Genomic DNA, 21,421 nt, shown 5'->3' with positions numbered 1-21,421 from the left:
CATCAAATGTGATAACGAAAAATTTGAGTTCATTCAAAGAATATGTATATCATAGAATTCACTAATATTTTTAATCGATAAATTCACCATTTTTTGCTATAAAATCATAAGGAGAGTTAAAAAAAATTAGTTATTAAAAAAAGTTCGTTTTTTTTAATTAGAAAAAAAACGATACACGGGATTGAACCTAAAATCTTTCCACCAAACCCCGGTACTCTAACCGTTACGCTAGCATGTCATATTGACAAAATCCCAGTAAAAAATATTTATATACAAAAAAAGTTATGCAAAATAAAAAAAAGCGTTTGTCACTTATGTACTTACTCTCCTGCTTGTGAATCCACATATTTTGTTGTAACTTTTTTTTCTACTGAACCAATTTTCGAAATTTTTTTTCAAAATGAAGCTAATCAGGTGTTCTATCACACTATATAACCTGTTTGAAATCTGGTTGCGAACGGAATTAGTGGTGGGGGTTTGAATGTGTCTCGATTCATTCAATTTCGGACTTAAGCATATATTCAACCACTACCGTGGTTGAATGATTCATGTCGGAAAAATACATGTAGATCTCACCATATAATAATCTCTGATAGGTTTACATTACGTTAGTCTCTTTAGTTCGTAGGGCCGATTCTCAATTTATCAAGCAGTCGATACGATAAAATAGACGCCCATTCACTTTAAATTTGACTGCCTATACACCGTGTTTCGTGCCTAACAAAACACTATTTTCTTTGTTCTTCAACTCCAACCTCCTCCAACGAGCTGTCAAATTATAATCTTGTTAGATTTGTAAAAAATACACTTTTATTCATTATATTCGCTACCATAACTTATTCATTATATTGGCTACCATAACTTATTACCATGATATGTTTAGACTATGTTCCATTGTTTATTTTTTTCATTTGTATCTAACCGCCCCTTCCTGCAAAGTGTATAGCTTAACTAGCTAACGTACCTGACTTCTCATTGCAGGCTCAGCATCTGTTACACGCACACACGCATATATATATATATATATATATATATATATATATTCAAGCACGTCTGCTTGAACATGACAGAGTCATTCTTCTTTCCGATTTTTCAGGATATCTTTCCTATTCGTCGAGCATTTTTATATTTATGTTATATAAAATGGCGCTGATAAGTTGTTCAGCCATATTCTACTCAACCGCTTTCTGTCAGTGCGTCCAATTATCAGAAGGACCGATTGTTGTTGTTATCTTTTCTCCTTTTCCTTGAGACTTGTTAATTTATGTTTTATTGGCTATAAAGGTGGGTGTACGATGAGTAGGGGCGAAGTTCTTTATTTTCAATTTTCGATTTTCCTGTTTTATAGTTTATTTATTTAGTTCCTTGTTTGTTATTAAACAAGGTTAGAATATTTGTCCCGGTGTAAAATGCGATTCATTTAAAAACGGTCTCTAGTGTTTTTGATAAGTAAAAACTATAAATACAATACAAAAAAATCAAAAGGCCGCTTGGCGAATGGAAAAGATTCCCAGAAAAATCGGGAAAAAGAATAACTATGTTGTGTTCAATCAAGCGTATTTGAATTATGACTTGATGCCAATATATATATATATATATATATATATATATATATATATATATATATATATATATATATATGAATGAAATAAAAATTACAATTAAATTTACCAAAATGATCCAAGATGGTAAAATTAAAGTATATTATAAATATTAATTCTTTAATATTTATAAAATCATCTCAGCCAGATGTAAAAGCTCGATAAAAACAAATAGGAAATAGAGCTTATAATATGAGCAAACAGTTAATAAAATATGTTAAAAAACACTTTGAAATAAGTTAAAAATATGTTTAATCTGAAAAGAAAACACTAGATAAATGGATAGTCCTTAATCCGCGGAGTTCTGAAAAAATACTTTCCTTCTAATCAGAGGGTAGGAATTAGCAAAATGCGGGATCGGATTTTGCATGCAGAAGTATTTGATGAAACAACAAGTAAGTCAAAGATCTTATTTGAAAACAAAAAAAGTGAAGCAGAAGGAATATGGTAAAGAAAAAGGTGATTACACGTGAACGGAGAGTCTGGTGGAAGATAACAAATCAAGTGACTTTAAAATCTAAATGTAAAACTTCAAGAAAGTTAAAAGAATTTCCATTTGTACAAGTAAAATCCAAGGAAATCCCATAATTGGAAGAAGATGGTCCATAATTATCCAAAGGCAGAAATCCATGGAATAATTCACAAAAATGTGTACAGGGAAAAGAGAAAAGATTCCAGTAATATTAATAAAAGAAAAATAAGATATGCTTTTCACTCTACTTCCAAGACATAAAAATGAATAAGAAAGATCAGGGAAGAGAAAGAGGAGAGAGGGAGAGAGAGAGAGAGAGAGAGAGAAAGATGATAAAGTTGAATATTGAATATAAAATAAAGGGAAACAAAAGTCAAAATGACCCAGACAGGAAATGTTAAAGCCGCGAAAAAATATATAGGGCAAAATAATATAGGCCAGCTGAAATGCACAGGTCATCATTAACAAAATGTCAGCAAGAGTTTTTAGACGACACTAAATGGAAAATAAATAAATAAATTAATTAATAAATAAATAGAAAATAAATAATAAATAAAGAATAAATAAATAAATAAATAAAAAAATAAAAATAATTAAAAAAAATAAAATAATAAAAGAAAATGTAACAATTGTGTAGATCCAAAAGGTAAAAGAACAAACGTCGCGTTGTGTGTCATCCGTCTGTTTTTTAGGCTATAGCGTTCAGCATATTACATAGAATCTAGTATTTTTGTGCGATAACGAGAAATCACTTATTATAATCAGCATTCGTTTGCATGATCATTCGTTCTGTTTTGAGATAAAACAAGGGGAAACCTTTTCTCCACGCAAGAAAAGTCATGACGATGTGTGACTGGCACAAATTTCCTGCGAGAGAAAAGGAACAAAATTTGTAAGCAACGTTCATGTCACGTTACTCGATTTATATTTGTAGTTTCGTCAATTCGAGAGTCGGACGTTGGAGATTTTGCGTCGGCGTGTTTTGGGAAGTTGTAACTATATGTAACCATATTCAACTTTCATTAATACAATTATTAAGAACAGGCATACTTGGTGATGAAAATTAAATAATAGTCTGATTGGTTCGGTACACTCTCTATAATTATATAACCAAGCATAACTGTAATTTTTTTTTACATAGGCATCACCACTTATCAAGGCCAAGAGGCCATTCAAGGATAAGTGTTAAAGAGTGTAAAGTAGAAATTTGTCGGACATATATATAAAAAAAAAACATTAATGTCCGAAAAAAAAAGTACGTCTTTTTGTAAATAGCAGATCAACTCTAATGGAGTAATAGATGTTAAACTCTTACATTTATATCTCGATAAGAAACGGTCCGTCGAAATAAACGTAAAGGTTTGAATTGATCCTGTCTTCGTTATTTTCTCTGGTCGCGATTTCGACTACAGTCTCGGAAGCTGATTCTGAAACACGTGTCGCAGCATTATTTCTAACTGAATCATCTTTCGATAAACGTTGAAATTCGAAATCGCGAATCTTGTAGTCTGTTTTGAAATTTTTTATTTCAGACCAAAAATGTTTTCGAAACGACAACGTTTGGGTGTTTACTGCTAACGGTGCTGGATTCAGCTGCAGAACATTCCGAAATACCCAAGGAATGACTCCACCAGCCAGGGCAACAAACATCTGATGCGTAGACGATATGTTGTATAATCCACCAAAAGACAAGACAACAACCATTACAAATATTAGAAAAAGGAGAACAAAAAAGAACTTGACAAAGGCCTTGAAGTACCGAATCGATCGAGGACCAGGGCATGTTGGGACAGGCATTTCACACGTTTTATAAAAGAAGTCTCTGGGGATAAACGCATGGTCTTCCTTGTTAATAAACAATATTAATGAAGAAGCACGAAAATAAATGTTCCCTGATTTTGAAAAAGTCAATTCGCTGAACGGGGAAATACTGTCATCAGGTTTGATGAAGTAAGCTGTATCAGCCCAGTGATTTCCAAGCTTTAAATCTTTTTCAGCAGCCTTAGAAACTGTAGTAATAATGGTTTTGTTGAAATCCATATAAGTAAGTCGGACATCCTTAACAGAAGTAGACAAGTAAAAAATTATCATAAACACAAAAGAGATATATGGCAAGACCGTATTTGTGTGTAAAATCAGTCCTATTAATGTGAAGGCAAATATATCTATCAGGTAACCTATGCATTCAGTTACTAATACAGTAATGGCCGTCAAAGTTAGAAGACACAATACAACAATTATAACTTGGAAATGGCGATGAGCACAGTTTTCGGCTCGTCTTTCAGTCTTGACTATTTTTCGATGCGGGGATAATGTATGGACTTTAAGGTGCCGTGATATCAAATGTGTTTTCTCGGCATAACGTCTGATATTTTTGTAGCATTTGGATTCTGTCGCACAGTCCGGTAAACAGAACCAGAAAAGATGCAGAATCAAACGGAAAAAGACGCTGACTAAGGGAATATAGTAGAAGGAAAATACAATCAAAATAACGGGCGTTACAAACAGCCAATATACAGGAGCAACCAATATACCAAGCAAACCAAAATAGCTGAAAGGCACCAAATAGCGGGAGATGCCCCATCTTATGACTTCAAATGATAAAGAAGAGTTCATATCACGGAAACTTTCTCGAATAATCTTGAATAGTTCACGTAAAACACCTTTCACGAGTGTTCCCATGATTAGCATATCGATGGCATACAAAATGTACATCGCAATGAAGAACCAGTGAATTGGTGATATATAGCCCAGCAGATAACCTTTGAAAGTCAATGATAAACCCTGATCATCCGCTGAGATTCGTCGAATATCAAAATCGTGTTTCTCATAATAGTAATAGACGATCAACCGTATAATCCACGGTTGAGGAATCAAGCAAATAAGAATGGCTTTCATGAAGATTTGACAACACGTCAACCATGATATACATGAATTGGTAGAACACTTTTTACATTGCATATGTTTAGGGCAGATTGAACTGTAACAACACCATCTGAAACTCAAATCATGTCCGATATTACAGAGATAGAATCTCTCATATATCAAATCTATAAGGCCTGCTGGAATATGTGATTTTGAGACAAGTATATTTGATTTGATTCCAAGGTTTACGGACATCAGTTCTAAATTATATACGACACCAGTATCCATATTATCTGGTCTGAAAGATTTCCACTGTTTGAAGTATGACATCGGTAGGGAAAATTTCCACTTTTTGTCATTTTCATTAAGCTTCTGATCAGATACCATGACTTTTATTGGAATCTTTGACTGAAGATCTACTCGATACGGAGTGTCCATGTACTTTGAGTTATAGAGGCTGCTAGGTATTAACATCGGGGAAAATAATATAGCAATAAACTTGATGATATTTATAAATATATTTAGACCACGTGACCATGTACCACTTTCCAAATAGTTACAAAATCTTGAACCGCTTTTCTTCTTAATACCGTAACACACTGGATTAAACAAAGCTTTACCGTTTAAATCCTGCATCGCTTCAGTACAGACTAATATATCGTGACTGTTGGGGACACCGCTTTCAAATTGAAGTAGATACTCCTTGATGATAAAGATATATTGATAATAAGTAACGTTTGCCAGACAGCCCAACGGTGTATCAATCATTTTTGCTTCCAGATCTCTTATTCCAACGTTCAATGTGCTTAATGACAAAACCTCGAAATTTGGCTTCAGAGTGAGGAGTTTATCACTAATGTGGCTGACGAGAAGTTTCCAATGAAACGGCTCGTAAAAATATGACGCGCTTGGGTTATGCTTTTTCTTGTCATTTTCTAAACGATGCATCTTAATTGCATTCTGTGTATCTTCCGGAAACTGGAATTTAAGCTCCAGTAAGTTCATCTCATCTTTATACAAGAAATCAGTTATGGATTTGTTTGTTATGTTTGAAACTGGAAGAATTGTGCAGTTCGTAAAGTTAATACCAGAAAGGGAATCGGTTCTTGAACAGCGTTGTCCTGAAGTGAATTTAATCAAGACGATTGAGGCCCAAAATACTATATTTTTGTAAAATTCCATATTTGGTTGTCCATAGATTTTCAAAATCAAACACTTGATGAAATTTAACTGGAAAATAAAAAAGAAATCAGTTAAATAAACACTCGCATAAACATTCGCATTTAATTTACATTCTACTACGAAATAAGTATTATACAATTTCTATCTCGACTATTATATAAAAGGCACTTATGGTGCGTGTGACATCCTTCCTCCTAGGTACCGAAACGGATGAGCCTAGCTTTTGTAATTTCAAAGAAAGGTAAATTGTGAATGTCTATTAGGACTCTTAGATATGTTTTGTACTGAAATTAATCCGATAAATCTCGAAAATCGAAAAAATCCGATCCTAAAAATAGTTTTTGAAAAGTAATATTTTAAGTTCCACCGGAAATAGAGATAATAAAATCTTAGCACATGATTTCCTTATAAAAAAACAGAATGGTATCTGATGATATAGCTTAAGTGTAGAACATTCGACTACGAATCGAATGATACCATGTTCAAGCCTGGGTGTACCTCACCATTGTATTATATATATTTTTGTTAATTAGCTCAATTTACGAAAACAAAAGTTTCAAATCGCCGCAAAAATTTCCATTTGCATTTTTAAAAACTAAACATTAATCATAAGTGAATTTTTCCAGGGCATTCATCGGCAATTTGACGTGAATTTGATGAACGACATTATCATTATTTATTTTTTTTTTTATTTATTATATTTTTGGCGAATTAGTCCATTGGGTAAATTATTCCTCGTAATATATATTAATCAGTAGAGGATGCATTCTATAATAATTCGCAATCTGCATGAAGTAAAATATAATGTTTAAGCGCATTGTACGACTGGGACACCGCTGGGGGTCTAGCTAGTATGTAATAAGAAACTTATTTAAGTTTACAGTTTGCTTTTCATAATAGCAAATCTATTTGTGTAAATTTCAGTTACCTAGAATCCCACAATACTTTTCTTGTTTGCATAAACTAATAAAATCTACAATTAATATAAAAGTAACTTTGTGTGTCTTGGAGTTATTTCCCTATTATCTAAAAAATGGATGCCCCGATTTTTATGAAATTCAACACAAATGCACCTTATATGCTTGTGAGTATTTTTGAATTGTTTTCTGTTTACTGGAATGTCTTCGATAAGTATCAATAATGTACAATCGAATTACTCTGATGAAAGAAGGAACAGGCTATTTTGACCAAATTAACCCCTAAAACAGCTTAAAATTACAAGTTCATTTCAGCAGTTCTATTACCACACAAACTGAAAGACCCGGCATATAAAATCCGGAGTAGATTCTTTAATATGACAGAAATGTTTTTATTTACAGTACATATTGAAGCATGATATTTACTTTGGTATTTTAAACTTTAATTCAAGCCATTATATATATATGAAAAAATAAGTTTATAAAATAGTCAGTATGCTCTCTATAGTGCAATGTTTACTACAATGTATTGTGGACTAAGTCCCCGCGGAAAGACATATGGGGGTTTCTCCTGATGCACCGCGTTTAGTCCCCAACTAGAGTAGGCAATCAATCTATTTGATTTCAAATATGCACAATATTACCGATTTGGCGTCGTGTGCTATTTGCTGGATGTACGTGGATCTAGGTCGTCCTTTGTTTGCGCGTCCCTGTTGTGGAGACCATAACAATATATCTCTCGCGAATTCATACTTGCTACTCAGACAGTGACGGATAAATCGTAACTACACCTGCAGTTACATTTTGGTGATGTTTATTTTCGCAGGCAGATGTAGCCTTAATCCTGGATAACAACACATGTGTCTATCTGATCCTAAGCTTTGTTTAACTTTATTCATCTAATGTGTACTAGTGTGTCAATGGAATTATGTTATTATGTTATATATAGTTGCGTTTAATTAGGTTAACCCTTCGGTGATATACCTGGTTAGTGTGCACTCACTTTTCAAATCAAACATTTTTTTTATCTAATTTGAGAAATTAAGGAAAAATTGAGTTACAACTCATTTCCAATTATCCCAGAACAACTTTTACAAAAGATTGCGTGTGCCCCATCGATGAGCATAATATGAACAGTAAGAACTTCTATCCTATCTCTCATATTGAAATTAAAGTTCTGCAACGTTCAAATAAATAGCACTTTGTTAACTAATCACCAACCCTGTCCCAATGCCGCAATGTTGCATCTCAATGCCTGTTTTACCAGTATTTTAATGTATTTGCTCTGATGAACTCGCTGGACTTGTGAGCCCTCGGGGTGCATAACCCCGAAAAACTCGCTTTAAAACAAAATGATACACCATTCACTGTTGCGGTTCCTATATGCCAGTAAACTTTCTACTCTAAGAGTTTCTTCACTCGAGCAGCTAGACTCCGGATATTCCGCCCTGATGCCCGATTCCCTGATTATACTGACATGCAGAAGTTTAAATGTAATGTTAATCAACATCTTGTTAGTCTTTCCTAAGCATGGTCCCAAATAGTAGCCTCTTACGTCAAAGTGGTGATATGCCTTATTTGGGGTGAACGTGAGTAAAAAATCAAGATTCCTCGACATAATACACATCAACATATTCGTTTTCTACAGCAAATTTAACGCTGCCCAGTTTTGTGCTTTTTGTATCATTTTCACATATAACATACATTAAAATCAAACAGCTGACACTCTTAATTCATTGTGTGATGTAATATTATTTACTGGAAAAAATCGCTGTAACAATGTGGAGCATAACTCATCTTGTTTTTAGATCGAATTGTAACACATTGTTCTGCTAAAAATATGTTTCTTCATTTTGTGACTACATCTTTCGATTTCTATCTTCAAACTTAACATTAATGTTACCAGTGTAATTCCGAAGTAAACACTCTAATTCTTTTTATGAAAGTTTAAGAGTATCATTGAAACGATTAACCTTTTCTTCTACAGAATTTCGTTTTATATATGGTCACCACCAATTAATGCACCTTTGTCAATAATTCAATGAGCTCTTACCAGCCTCTATAACATGGGGTTCTTCTTTAGAGTCTACAATTTCAACATATGCAACAGAGATATGTATTTTTCATATAAGAAATGTATTGTACTTTCTAATTAAATATGAAATATAATGCAATCTTTACCGGAATAAAATCTTAACATGAAAAAATGCTCTGTTAAGATAGACTGAAGACCGAATTTCTAATTTACAAACTCAACAATGAAACCATAATAAGAATGGAGTAGAAACTCAGGATATGGTGGCCCTAGAATACGGTTTTTTCATTTTATATTTTTGCGGTCTATATTAAATAAAGAATTAGTAAACCACCTCAGCAGAAATAACCTTCTTAGTGACATGCAATATGGTTTCCGTTCTGTTAGATCTATAGCAGATGTGCTAACGGTTATATCTCCTAGGATTAGTGAATCTCTTGATAAAGGCTTCCTTTCTAGGGCAATTGCTCTTGACATATCAAAGGCCTTCGATAAGGTATGGTTAAAGGGCCTGCTTCACAAGATTCCCAGCTACGGTATAACTTAAAATGTTTTCTCAATCATTAAATCATTTCTCTCTGCTAGGCTCATAAGAGTAGTGGTTGATAGGCAAAAATCAGAGGCCTACGGTATTAATTCTGGAGTCCCTCAGGGGTCCATCCTGGGCCCAACTCCCTTCCTGATCTACATCAATGATCTCCCAAAACACATACTTAAATCATTCATTGACATCGATGCAGATGACACGACTCTATGGCAACACATCAAAGGCCGTAAATGACAAAGTTCTCTCTGATTCTCTCCTTTGATCTTGAGCGCCTGGTACAGTGGAGGAAGAGGAGGCTAGTTACTTTTAATACATCTAACACCAAGCTCCTATCTTTCCATCATCAACACTTTTCCATCTGACATCAACTGAACTTCATGACTCTCATCTTGGGGAGGCTCCATGTGTTGACCAGCTTCTGGGATTGACCTTTACCTCTGATATGAAATGGCCAAGGTCGCTGGAAACATAGTAGGGTCCTTCTACCGCTCCAAAAGAAATCTCACTGCTGATGCAATTCTCTATCTATATAAAAGCCAAGTACGTCAAAGGATGGAGTCCTGTTGCCACATCTGAGCAGGAGCTGTTAAAATAGCCTATCCTGCCTTGAGAGAGTACAAAATAGATTTCGTGGCTTAGTGGAGGTGCCTTTTTCTCTTCCCTGCAAACTCTCTTCCACAGAAGATATGTTGCAAGCCTCTCTTTGTTTATCGTTATTCCCATGGCAAGTGCTCGTCTGAGCTCGAATCTCTGGTCCCCTCGCCAATCTTTCACGATAAACACCCGTCTGGCTGAAACCACTGGCAATAATTTTCAATACTCTTTATATGTGCCTAAATCAAAACTTAGATTCCATGAGCAAAGTTTTATTTATTGTGGAACTTTCTTCCGTTGGTCTGTTTCTTACCTGACTACAACTTGGATGTCTTCAAGTCAAACATAAACAAATTTCTGATAACCCGCATCCTTAAGTAAGACACTTTATCAAATCTCCATTACTAACCATTACTACGATATTATCCCATTGATTACTGTACACTTAATTACCCTTATCCCCGAGTGGCTACCGGGCCTTGAAAAGTTTTGACTACCATGTAAAAAATAAAAGAAAATCGCTATAATGGAACTAAAGTTGTAAAACACATTTCTTCAAACGAATTGCTTAATCGGAAAAAAATGTTTTTTGTACACATAAAAGTCGATTTCCAGTGTTTCAAAATATAGCAGCCTATCTTCAGTGTATGATGTTATCTATCACACAAGTTCAGCTAATAACCACCCAGTTATGATAAAAATACTAACTCTCATGGGAAGCGTATTATTCTGCTCGTAACTGGCGTATTTATTGGTGCTTTCATAGAAAATTTAACGAAGTGAAATTTAAGGTACTATGCTTATTTACACTCGTCACGTCAATTTAAAAGCTAAAAGAATTAAAAGAGACAAAATTCAGATAAATATAATTAGTAAATAAACTCATTAGTTGCTAAAAGATGAAAAGTAAAATCATTATAATTTTTGAAACGGAAACAAAGTAATCGTAAAGGTACAAGATATAATTTTTTCTCAAATCGAAAAAGGTGTGTTCTCTTCTAACTAAGGTAGAACACCCACTACACTTTTTCCACATATAAAAGGTCCATGAACAACAGTTTAAGACCGTTATTTATTTTCTACTCCTAATTTGTTATTCTTAAGTTACCTAAATTAACCCTATTTATTTTCACAAAGTCAAACATAATTGCCCCTTGAAAACCGACGTTACATAAGTTTTAAGTTTATTTTCTAAGTTTAGCTTTATACTAGTTACGTTAACGTGTTATTAAGTTATGTTATTTTACAATTCAGGCCGTTATTAGAGTCTCGCTAAAATTTAATTATGTAAACCTTGTGTAAATTTGTGTGTAAGTGTGTTTTATAGACAAAGTTGGATCAACATATTAATGATATTTTGGTTAAAAATTATTATAAACCAAAATTATATAAAAAAAAACAAAGGTTTGACTTTGAAATCATTTTGTAATTATTTCCTTACATTTCTCGAACAGAATATTTTAGTAATAAACCAGTGTCCCTGCTATATCATATAATTATCTTGAAATCAGATTTATCAAATAATTATATTAATTTGTCGCTAAATACATAGCCTGGTCTTCTGTTGAGAAATGGAGTCTTGTTTTCGTAATAAGGGAATCACTACTCACAATCAACTCTATCGGAATGAACTATATAAAAGAAAAATAGGCAAACAAGAAGATACACAAAAGTATAAATATTTTAAACAAAGAGAGTAAATGGTAAATTACTTTAGTGAATGCAGCAAACGAGATAAAATAAATTTACAAGGTACAGGCAATAGCTATGAAATACATTGAACTAGAAAAAATGAACCTTGAAATACGGGATGGAAATAAGCACAGTAACTTATATTTCAACAGTGACTCGTTGACGATTTACCACGTAGTGCTAAATCGTCAACAAGTCTTGACAAACTGAAAACTGCGGTAATTTATAACACTGGAAGCGTGATGAGATCACTTAATATTCAAATATATTGTCACTATAATTTCAGTAAAATCAATGCTTTTTGCACATGAAAATAGCACTTAACGAGACTGAATTATTTTCGATTAAATTTCGAATGGAAGAACATGTATTTTAAATAGGTATCTTGCACCCGCTCCATCACCCATGAGCATGCCAATTTTTTCTACTGGTTACTTTATGTGATTTATTGTGTTTTTTGGCACGTCTGTATCAGAATGTGTTCCATACGTATATATAATCGATAATCAAAATGATACGATGAAAGAAGGAACAGTTTATTGTGCGCAATGTCAACACCTTACACAGTCTAACATCACAATTTTAGTCGAGAAGGTTTCTTACTATATAAGCTGAAAGGCTCAACATATAAAATTAACAGTAGATATTTTGATATGACAGGGGCACGGTCGAAATGAATGATTTAACTTAAAGCACAATTTAAGCATTATACTTGACTTTTATATTTTAAACTTTAATTCCAGCCCATGTATATAAAAACGAATTTATAATATGTACAGTAAGTTATCTACAGTGCGATGTAAACTCAAAATTATTGTCGACTAATCACTGTGAGGATATATGTAAAGCTTATTTCCAATGCGCTGAGATTGGTCCCAACTAGAGTAGGCAATGGACCAATTTGATTGAAAAATCGGTGATTTACTCGAATTCGATGAAAATAAAGATATGGGTGTGCAAAATAATCGTTGATCCTCATTGAATTCCAGGCATCGGATCCCCCTACTAGTATATATATATATATATATATATATATATATATATATATATATATATATATATATATATATATGTGTGTGAAATAAAATGGAGGTGGAAGGACCTGAATACTCAACGTTTCGCCCGATTTATGCAGACTTCTTCAAGAGGGATGGTCATTGACGAGAGAGCCGGAGGAGTGAGGCTTTATATATAATGATGGGGGAGAGCAGCGTGTTTTCCTTATGTAAATTAGATGTCATATATACATGTATATACATTTTAGGAGAGAAAATAAATTAGAGTAAACTAGTGTGGTGGATTATGTCTAAAAGTTAAAATATCGTAGAGATTAAAAAATTGCGTCTGGAAATATAGCGGTGATAGATTAAGTAAAATAAATAAATAAGTAAAATAAAATAAGAAAATTAAATAAATTTAAGTAAATAAGTAATAAAATTAAGTAAATAAGTAAAATAAAAATAATAAAATTAAGTGAAATTACAAATTTTAATTTTTTTAAATTTTTTTTTATTTACTTAATCTATCACCGCTATATTTCAAGACGCAATTTTTTAATCTCTACGATATTTTAACTTTTAGACGTAATCCACCACACTAGTTTACTCTAATTTATTTTCTCTCATAAAATGTATATACATGTATATATGACATCTAATTTACATAAGGAAAACACGCTGTTCTCCCCCATCATTATATAAAGCCCCAATCCTCCGACTCTCTCGTCAATGACCATCCGTCTTGAAGAAGCCCGCATGAATCGGGCGAAATGTTGAGTATTCAGGTCCTTCCACCTCCATTTTATTTCATATCGTCGTATTTAATCCAGCTCAACAATCATATATATATATATATATATATATATATATATATATATATATATATATATATATATATATATATATATATAATTTAATGGTGATTAGAACAATAGTCTAAAGAGCAGAGAGTATTTTAATGTAATAGTAAAATTACTAGTTTGATTAAAATACAGGAAAGAAAAATTGCTCGTTGTAATTTAGATATATAACAAGCTCGATAGGTAAATATCCTAGAGCTAATTTAATATTTAGTAATGTGATTGATAATTTAAAAATCAAATTATAATCAAATTAAAAATCCGTTTCATAAGAAGGAACAACAGCAAAATCAAATATTTGTACGATCGTTTCGGAAAACAATGTTTTTGTTGTGGTAGACATCAAGTTACGGACAATAATTATTACATATAGTTTTTTAACAAACAAGGTTTCCTCATCAGCAAATATTGTGAATGTGTTTTTTTTTAAATGTAAACGACACCATAAATAAACCTAGCATTAAAAGTAAGGCAGATGTATCTGGAAAAAATTGAAATAAAGGTATGGAAGGTACAAATATTTACCTTTTAATTTTTCGCCTTTTGAAATCAGGAACTATGGTTTTTCCATCTCAAGTTCCTTATAAAGATATTTATACTTGTAATTAAGCTGGTTATAAAGGTGTCTTTAGAAGGTATGGGGATACATTTGGTTGATAATTGCAAGTCCTTCTTATGAAACATATCTATAATTACGTATATAAACTCGACCTGTTATAGGGAGCTAACAATTTAAAGGAGATTAGAACAATAGTCTAAAGAGCAGAGTGTATTTTAATGTAATAGTAAAATTACTAGTTTGAAAACCCTTCACAATATTTGCTGATGAGGAAACTTTGTTTGTTAAAAAACTATATGTAATAATTATTGTCCGTAACATGATATCTACCACAATAAAAACATTGTTTTCCGAAACGATCGTACAAATAAATGATTTTGTTGTTGTTCCTTCTTATGAAACGGATTTTTAATTTGATTATAATTTGATTTTTAAATTATCAATCACATTACTAAATATATATATATATATATATATATATATATATATATATATATATATATATATATATATATATGGGAGTGTAGATAGATATTATCTAAACATCAACACCTATCAATATATAAGAAAGCTCGATATAATAAATAAAACAACAGTAAAAACGATGATGCAAATAAAAGTTAATATGTTACAACATTTACCAAGCAATAAAAGAATCAAACAGTAATTATAAAAATAATTTAACGTTACACTATATGTGTGTGTGTGCACTTGTTTATGGTGGGCGTATTTCGTTGCATAAAAAATTCTAAACTAATCAGTCAATCATTATCAGTATCGGAATAGATATTCTCGCTAATACGGTAACGTGGGGATATATGCTTTTTTCTATTATTCTATTTGTGCATGAGTATAAGTTTCGGCATGTGTATACGTTTCCATCTTTCTGAACATGTTATTAAAAATTGGTTGCTTATCAATTCTTAAAACGAAAATGGTAGGCGTAAAAGGGTAGTGTGAGTGTTAATTACATTTTTATTCGGTTTTACATAAAGAGAAACAAATCATTGGGTAAAGAAGTGAATATTAATATAAATCCGATTTATAAATATTTTAAAGATATGCAGTAATATGTGTCTCCCCTCATCCGTCTCTTTCTCGAATGTTAAGGAAGAAAAGGGGTATGATATAAACACAGCACGCGATATCAAACAGATTTGTATATATCTTTTTCTTTAACACTTATTAAGCTTATGCTTTATAACTGAAGCGTTTTCTCGAATCAAAATCATATAATTGATGTTGAGCATTATAACCATGAACATAAGTTTTATTATATACTAGCAGGGCTACCCGGCGTTGCCCGAGACCGTATAAACAATGAGAAAATTGAAGTTGATTTGGAATATATTTTTTATTGCTATTCTTTGGAGAGAGGAATTTTAATGTCTATGTATTATTTGCTATTTCGAGCAAAAGAATATTTTACCTACCCTAGAGCGATTATTACACGTGTATGAAATGATTGTACCTTTCCTACGACAGGTAATTTACAGAATGCATATGAAATAATTTTACCTTTTTGGGACCGGTAATTTACAACACATTTTTAAAATATGTTTACCTACCTTCGGACGGGGAATTCATAGACATATATAGAACAATTTAAAATAGTCTCGGCAGGTATTATACAAAATATATGAAATAATTTCTTTTCTGACCAAGCCTACCATAATTTTAAGGAAATTGGAATCATTTTTAGAGGATGTATTATTCAGATTTCCAAATTAATACATACATACATTGCATTGGTTAATGAGTTCGCAACCCTTGCTTCACCATAAATTTCAACATTACTGCGTTTCTTTCTTTCGTCACTATCGGCACTATTATTATAAGAAAAATTATGTCATTTTTGGAAGATGTCTCAGCAGGATTTTAAAATTAAAACATAAATAGATTGACACAGTTAAGTGATTAGCCAACCCTTGCTTCATTATCAAATTCCACATTACTCTGTTTAATTTTTTCACCACTACCGACAACAATTTTTTTGGAAAAAAGGCGTCATTTTCGTGAGGATTACTCATCAGGCTTTACAAACAAATAAACCAATATGTTGAGAAGCTTTGTCATTAGGCAACCCTTGCTTCACTACAAAATTCCACATTACTGTGTTCTTTCCCTCCCTACTACTGACACCATAATTTTAAGCGAAATGCTATCATTTCTTGACCATAACTCAACAAGTTTTCGAATAATTACATAAATGCATTGATGCGAATGAGCATTAGGCAACTTTTACTTTACAACAATTTTCAATATTAATGTAGTTCTTCCCGCTTGCTACCACAAACACAAACAGCACATTAATAAGAGAAACGATGTCAGTTCCGGAATATAATTCCATAGTTATTCGATATTTTTGGAATATGATGTTGTGGGAGATTGCATAGCGACCTCAAAATGGGCATTGCTCCCTCAAGCCCCAACCCAAAAGTGATGGTTTGTTAATTGCTAGAGAACTCCAGAGCACGTTAAAAAGCAGCATGATAGTGTCTTTCTACTCACCACTACAACTGTGACGTTATTCCCGAAATTTACATTGAAAATTCAGAAAAATATTGTTACCCACTCTCAGAAAATGATAAATTGTCTGGGCCGATTATTTCATTAAAAACAGACCAATCAATTAACTCACATTTCATCAGTTTTCATAATTCTTAGATATGTAACTAATTTCGACAATCATTTTTCATTATTTTAACCCACATTATCGCGCCCCTTATGAAAATAATAACCTTGATATATTATCTGGGGTGATTATTTTATTACAAACACATCAATCAACTCACATTTCATCACTTTTCATAATTCTTGGATATGTTACTAATTTCAATAACCATTTTTCATAATTTTAAACAAATTTTCACACACACCCCTTACGAAAACAAACACTTCCATATATCGTCTGGGAGTATTATTACAAACATACTAATCAATTAACTCACATTTTATCATTTTTTATAATTCCTGGATATGTTACTAATTTCGGCAATTATTTTTGATATTTTTAACCCACATTATCGCCCAACCCTTACTAACATAATACCTTCGTAATATTGTCTGGGTTGATTTTGTTCATTACAGACACACCAATCAATTAACACACATTTCATCATTTTTCATAATTCTTAGATGTGTTATTAATTTGGACAATCATTTTTTCATAATTAATACCCACATAATATCCCCCTCCTCCTCCTCCTTACGAATATAATAACTTTGATATATTGTCTGGTTTGATTATTTCATTAAAACACACCAATGTATATAATAACATTTCATCATTTTTCATAATTCTTGGATATGTCACTAATTTCAACAATCATGTTTGATATTTGTAACCCACATAATCGCACCCCCTTACTAACATACTAACTTTGATCATATTGTCTGGGCCAACTATTTCATTAAAAACATACCAATCTCACTCACATTTCATCATTTTTCATAATTCTTGGATATGTTACTAATTTCGACGATCATTTTTCATAATTTTAATCTACATTTTCGCCTACCGTCCCTTACGAAAATAATAACATTGATATATTGTCTGGACCGACTATTTCATTACAAAGACACCAATCGATTAATTCACATTTCATCATTTTTCATAATTCTTGGATATGTTACTAATTTCGAAAATTTTCATAATTTTAACCTACATTATGGCCGCCCCTTATCAAAATAATGACTTTTATGTATTGTCTGGGCCGAGTATTTCATTACAAACACATCAATCAATTCACATTTCATCATTTTTCATAATTTCTGGATATGTTACTAACTTCGACAATCATTTTTCATAATTTTAACCCACATCAGCACCATATTAAAATGGTTTTCTAAACAATAACGTTTATATCGGCACAGTCCGTAAGCTGTATGTCAGTTTCTTATTTAATATCTTGTTATTTGAAAGTGCAAAATGGTTTTAAAAACCTCCCCATATTAAGATTTGCTTTCTACATTACATTAATATTTCATCACGGTTCTTATTCTGTTTATCATTTTTTTTTTATTTATAAAAATGTTAGGTGAAACATACCTTCCTTTCTCCATATTAAGAATGGCTTTCTAAATAATAACAGCACAGTCCGTATCCTGTGCGCTATTTTTCAAGTTTTAAATTGTTAGCTGAATGTACAGAATAGTTAAAAAACATACGTTCCTCATATTAATAATGGCTTTTTTGAATAATAACGCTATTATTTCAGCACGGTCCGTATTGCGAATTTCAGGTTCCCTTTCCGCTCTTTTAAAAATATATACGAAATTAAGTAAGTATGAAATCGTAAATTGCTTCAATCATTTTAAGGACTGATTCCATATCACCCATTACTTAAATTAGATATGAAATAAAGAACATTTGACATCGTAAACTGCATCAGCCATTTCCGGGACTGACTCTATATCATCCCCCTTCTCTTAAAAATAAATATAGAGTAAAGGAATATTGAGATACTAAACAGCCTGAGCTATTTATGGAGCTGATTTCATATCCTCCCTGTCTCTTATAAATATATAAAAAATAAAGTAATTTTGAGATCATAAACTGCTTCAGCCATTTCCGGACCTGAGTCCGTATCCCCACTCCCCCTTCTTTTAAAATATGTATAAAATAAAGTATTTTTGAGATCGTAAACTGCTTAAGCCATTTCTGGGATTAAATCCATATCCCCCCCTCTGTTCTTAAAATATATTCTGTGTCGATTATTTTGTATCTTTGCTTTGTTTTTTGTTTTTTTTTAAGGAGAGATCATGCATGTAGGGAACTATATTAAACTGACTTGGCCTTTTTGCTACGATCAAAGTCTAGTATCTTTTCTGGTGCAGCATTTCAGCGACCTCATCCCCACATTTGTTTTTAAGGAGGAGATAATGCCTGGTCAAAACAACTTGGTTGCTTGGTCTTCATGACTGAGACAATTATTTTAAATTACTAGGAGAAAGTAAAGAATAGTAAAAAACATACCCTTTTTTTACACAGTGATCACCACTTATCAAGGCCCGGAAGCCACTCAGGGGTAAGGGTTATTGCAAGTACATTACGTTAGTGTGGAGATTTGATGAAGTGTTTACTTAAGCGGGCGGTTTATTAGGAATTTGTTAACGTTGGACTTGAATACATCCAAGTTGTAGTCCGGTGGGAAGCAGGCAGACGAAACAGAGTTCCACAGGCGTGCAGTTCTAAGAAAGAAGCTTTGTTCATGGAATCCGCGTTTTGATTTAGGCACAGATACAGAATGGGGGAAATTTTTCACAGTGGATTAAGTTATATATATATATATATATATATATATATATATATATATATATATATATATATATATATATGTATACCCTATATGCTATCCATATTGCTTTCTAAATAATAATGATATTATTTTAGCACGATCAGTATTTCAGTTTCTTATTTAATAAATTGTTAGGTTAAAGTACAAAATAGTTTTAAACATATCTTTCCCTCCCCATATTAAGAATGACTTTCTAAATGTTATTATTTAAGCACGGTTCGTATTCCGTATATTATTTTCAACCCCCTCCATCTTAAAAATATATATTAAATAAATATGAGATCGTAAAATAAAAGATATACAAATTCAAAACCGCGTAAAATAAAAAAAAATATAGACAAATTCAAAACGGCGAGTAAACTTTACGTATTATTTCATTTTTTTAATACAAAAAAAAAAGTAGAAATGCTCGGTGTTATCAGCTAGAATTTAAATTCCAATTAAGCGTTCAAACCGAATGTTGTGTTCTCTATTAAGTGTGCGCATGCGTATGGCCGTAAAAAATGTCTGCTCAATTTTAATGTGCATTTTACATGTAAATTTGGCATGTCTGTATGCGTTATTCATGCATGTAAACAAAAAATATTATTCGCTATAAACACATCCTTGGTTAATGAATATTATTTCCTGAAAATTTCTGTGTTATGTGACCAGTAGTTTATGAGTTTACCTGTTAGATATTTACACACACACACACACACACGTACATGTACTGTTTTATTTATACAGATTAACTTTAATTTTTAAAAGATGGTAATAAATAGACGTTTACTCTTTCCGGAAAAAAAACTGCAAAAACTTCCCCTGACGTTGACATGAATGATGCCTCTGATGGAGATGTACATGCAACGGAGGAACACATGTGAATTTAAAAATCTTATGAAACTTTTGTCTCCCAGGAAAGCCAGATCAACTCGCGTAGGATTACTCTCGCTTTGCTACGGCCCGGTACAATCATTACCACAATTAAACAAAACTGTTGTTTTGGGAATTATTTCTACTCTTTTTTTGAACGGTTATTAAACAAATATCCATCTTTATGTATATTTATCCATGAATCTGTCCATCCATTCATTTATCTATCTATCTATTTATCTCCATATATCAATCCCCCTCTCTCTCTCCCCCTCTCTCTCTCTCTCTCTCTATATATATATATATATATATATGCATATAAATATGTATATATGTACATATATATATATATATATATATATATATATATATATATATATATATATATATATATACATAATGTGTCTGTGTTTCGTACATACATGTAATCTCATAAACATTTCCCAGACAGTTAAATGGCTTTAAAACTAATTGTTCAAAATAAATATTTACCTTTCAACCGAATCTGCTATACTTTCATCTCAAACAAGGTGCAAATTCATTGGCAATGTTAAAGTCAACGTTACTTGATAAGTCCGATAAATTAAAATGCGAAGGTAATTAGTACGCATAAATATATAGTGAAACATTTAACGAATTCAATGCATGAATATAAATAGACAATATCGTTTTGAATGCCAGATGTTCCCATTTCAACTGGACGTGTAATATTATTTTTCATAATCTAATTATCCATGGAATTATCTCAACAACATTATTGAATAACATTAAAAGTACCGGCACAAATACGAAATGTAACGCTTTTTTATAAATATGTATTGTTTGCTTTATTGATTGTTCACTGTTTACCTCCCTCTTCAACAAACGACAATAATAAATTACTTATTGTTTACAGTAATTGAGACAGGGCATGAAAACAAAAGAAATTTACAAGCTGTTATTTA

The 21,421-nt window shown here is 32.0% G+C and overlaps 1 protein-coding gene across 1 annotated transcript; it reads right to left on the bottom strand.

Annotated features, from left to right (window-relative positions):
• Nucleotides 1-1,836: 1,836 nt before the first annotated feature.
• On the bottom strand, nt 1,837-21,196 carry LOC145253042 (uncharacterized). Its single transcript, XM_080112900.1, has 2 exons — nt 20,970-21,196; nt 1,837-6,168 (listed from the first exon to the last, which is right to left on the bottom strand). Exon 2 carries the CDS (start codon nt 6,118-6,120, stop codon nt 3,391-3,393), a length of 2,730 nt encoding a protein of 909 aa, XP_079969026.1. The 5' UTR covers nt 6,121-6,168; nt 20,970-21,196; the 3' UTR covers nt 1,837-3,390.
• Between the last annotated feature and the right edge of the window lie 225 nt (nt 21,197-21,421).

Source organism: Euprymna scolopes, chromosome 3 (genome assembly GCF_053919585.1).
Source record: "Euprymna scolopes isolate OS-2025 chromosome 3, ASM5391958v1, whole genome shotgun sequence".
In the NCBI taxonomy this organism is placed as follows: Eukaryota; Metazoa; Mollusca; class Cephalopoda; order Sepiida; family Sepiolidae; genus Euprymna; species Euprymna scolopes.
This window is presented reverse-complemented; position numbering and strand designations above follow the sequence as displayed.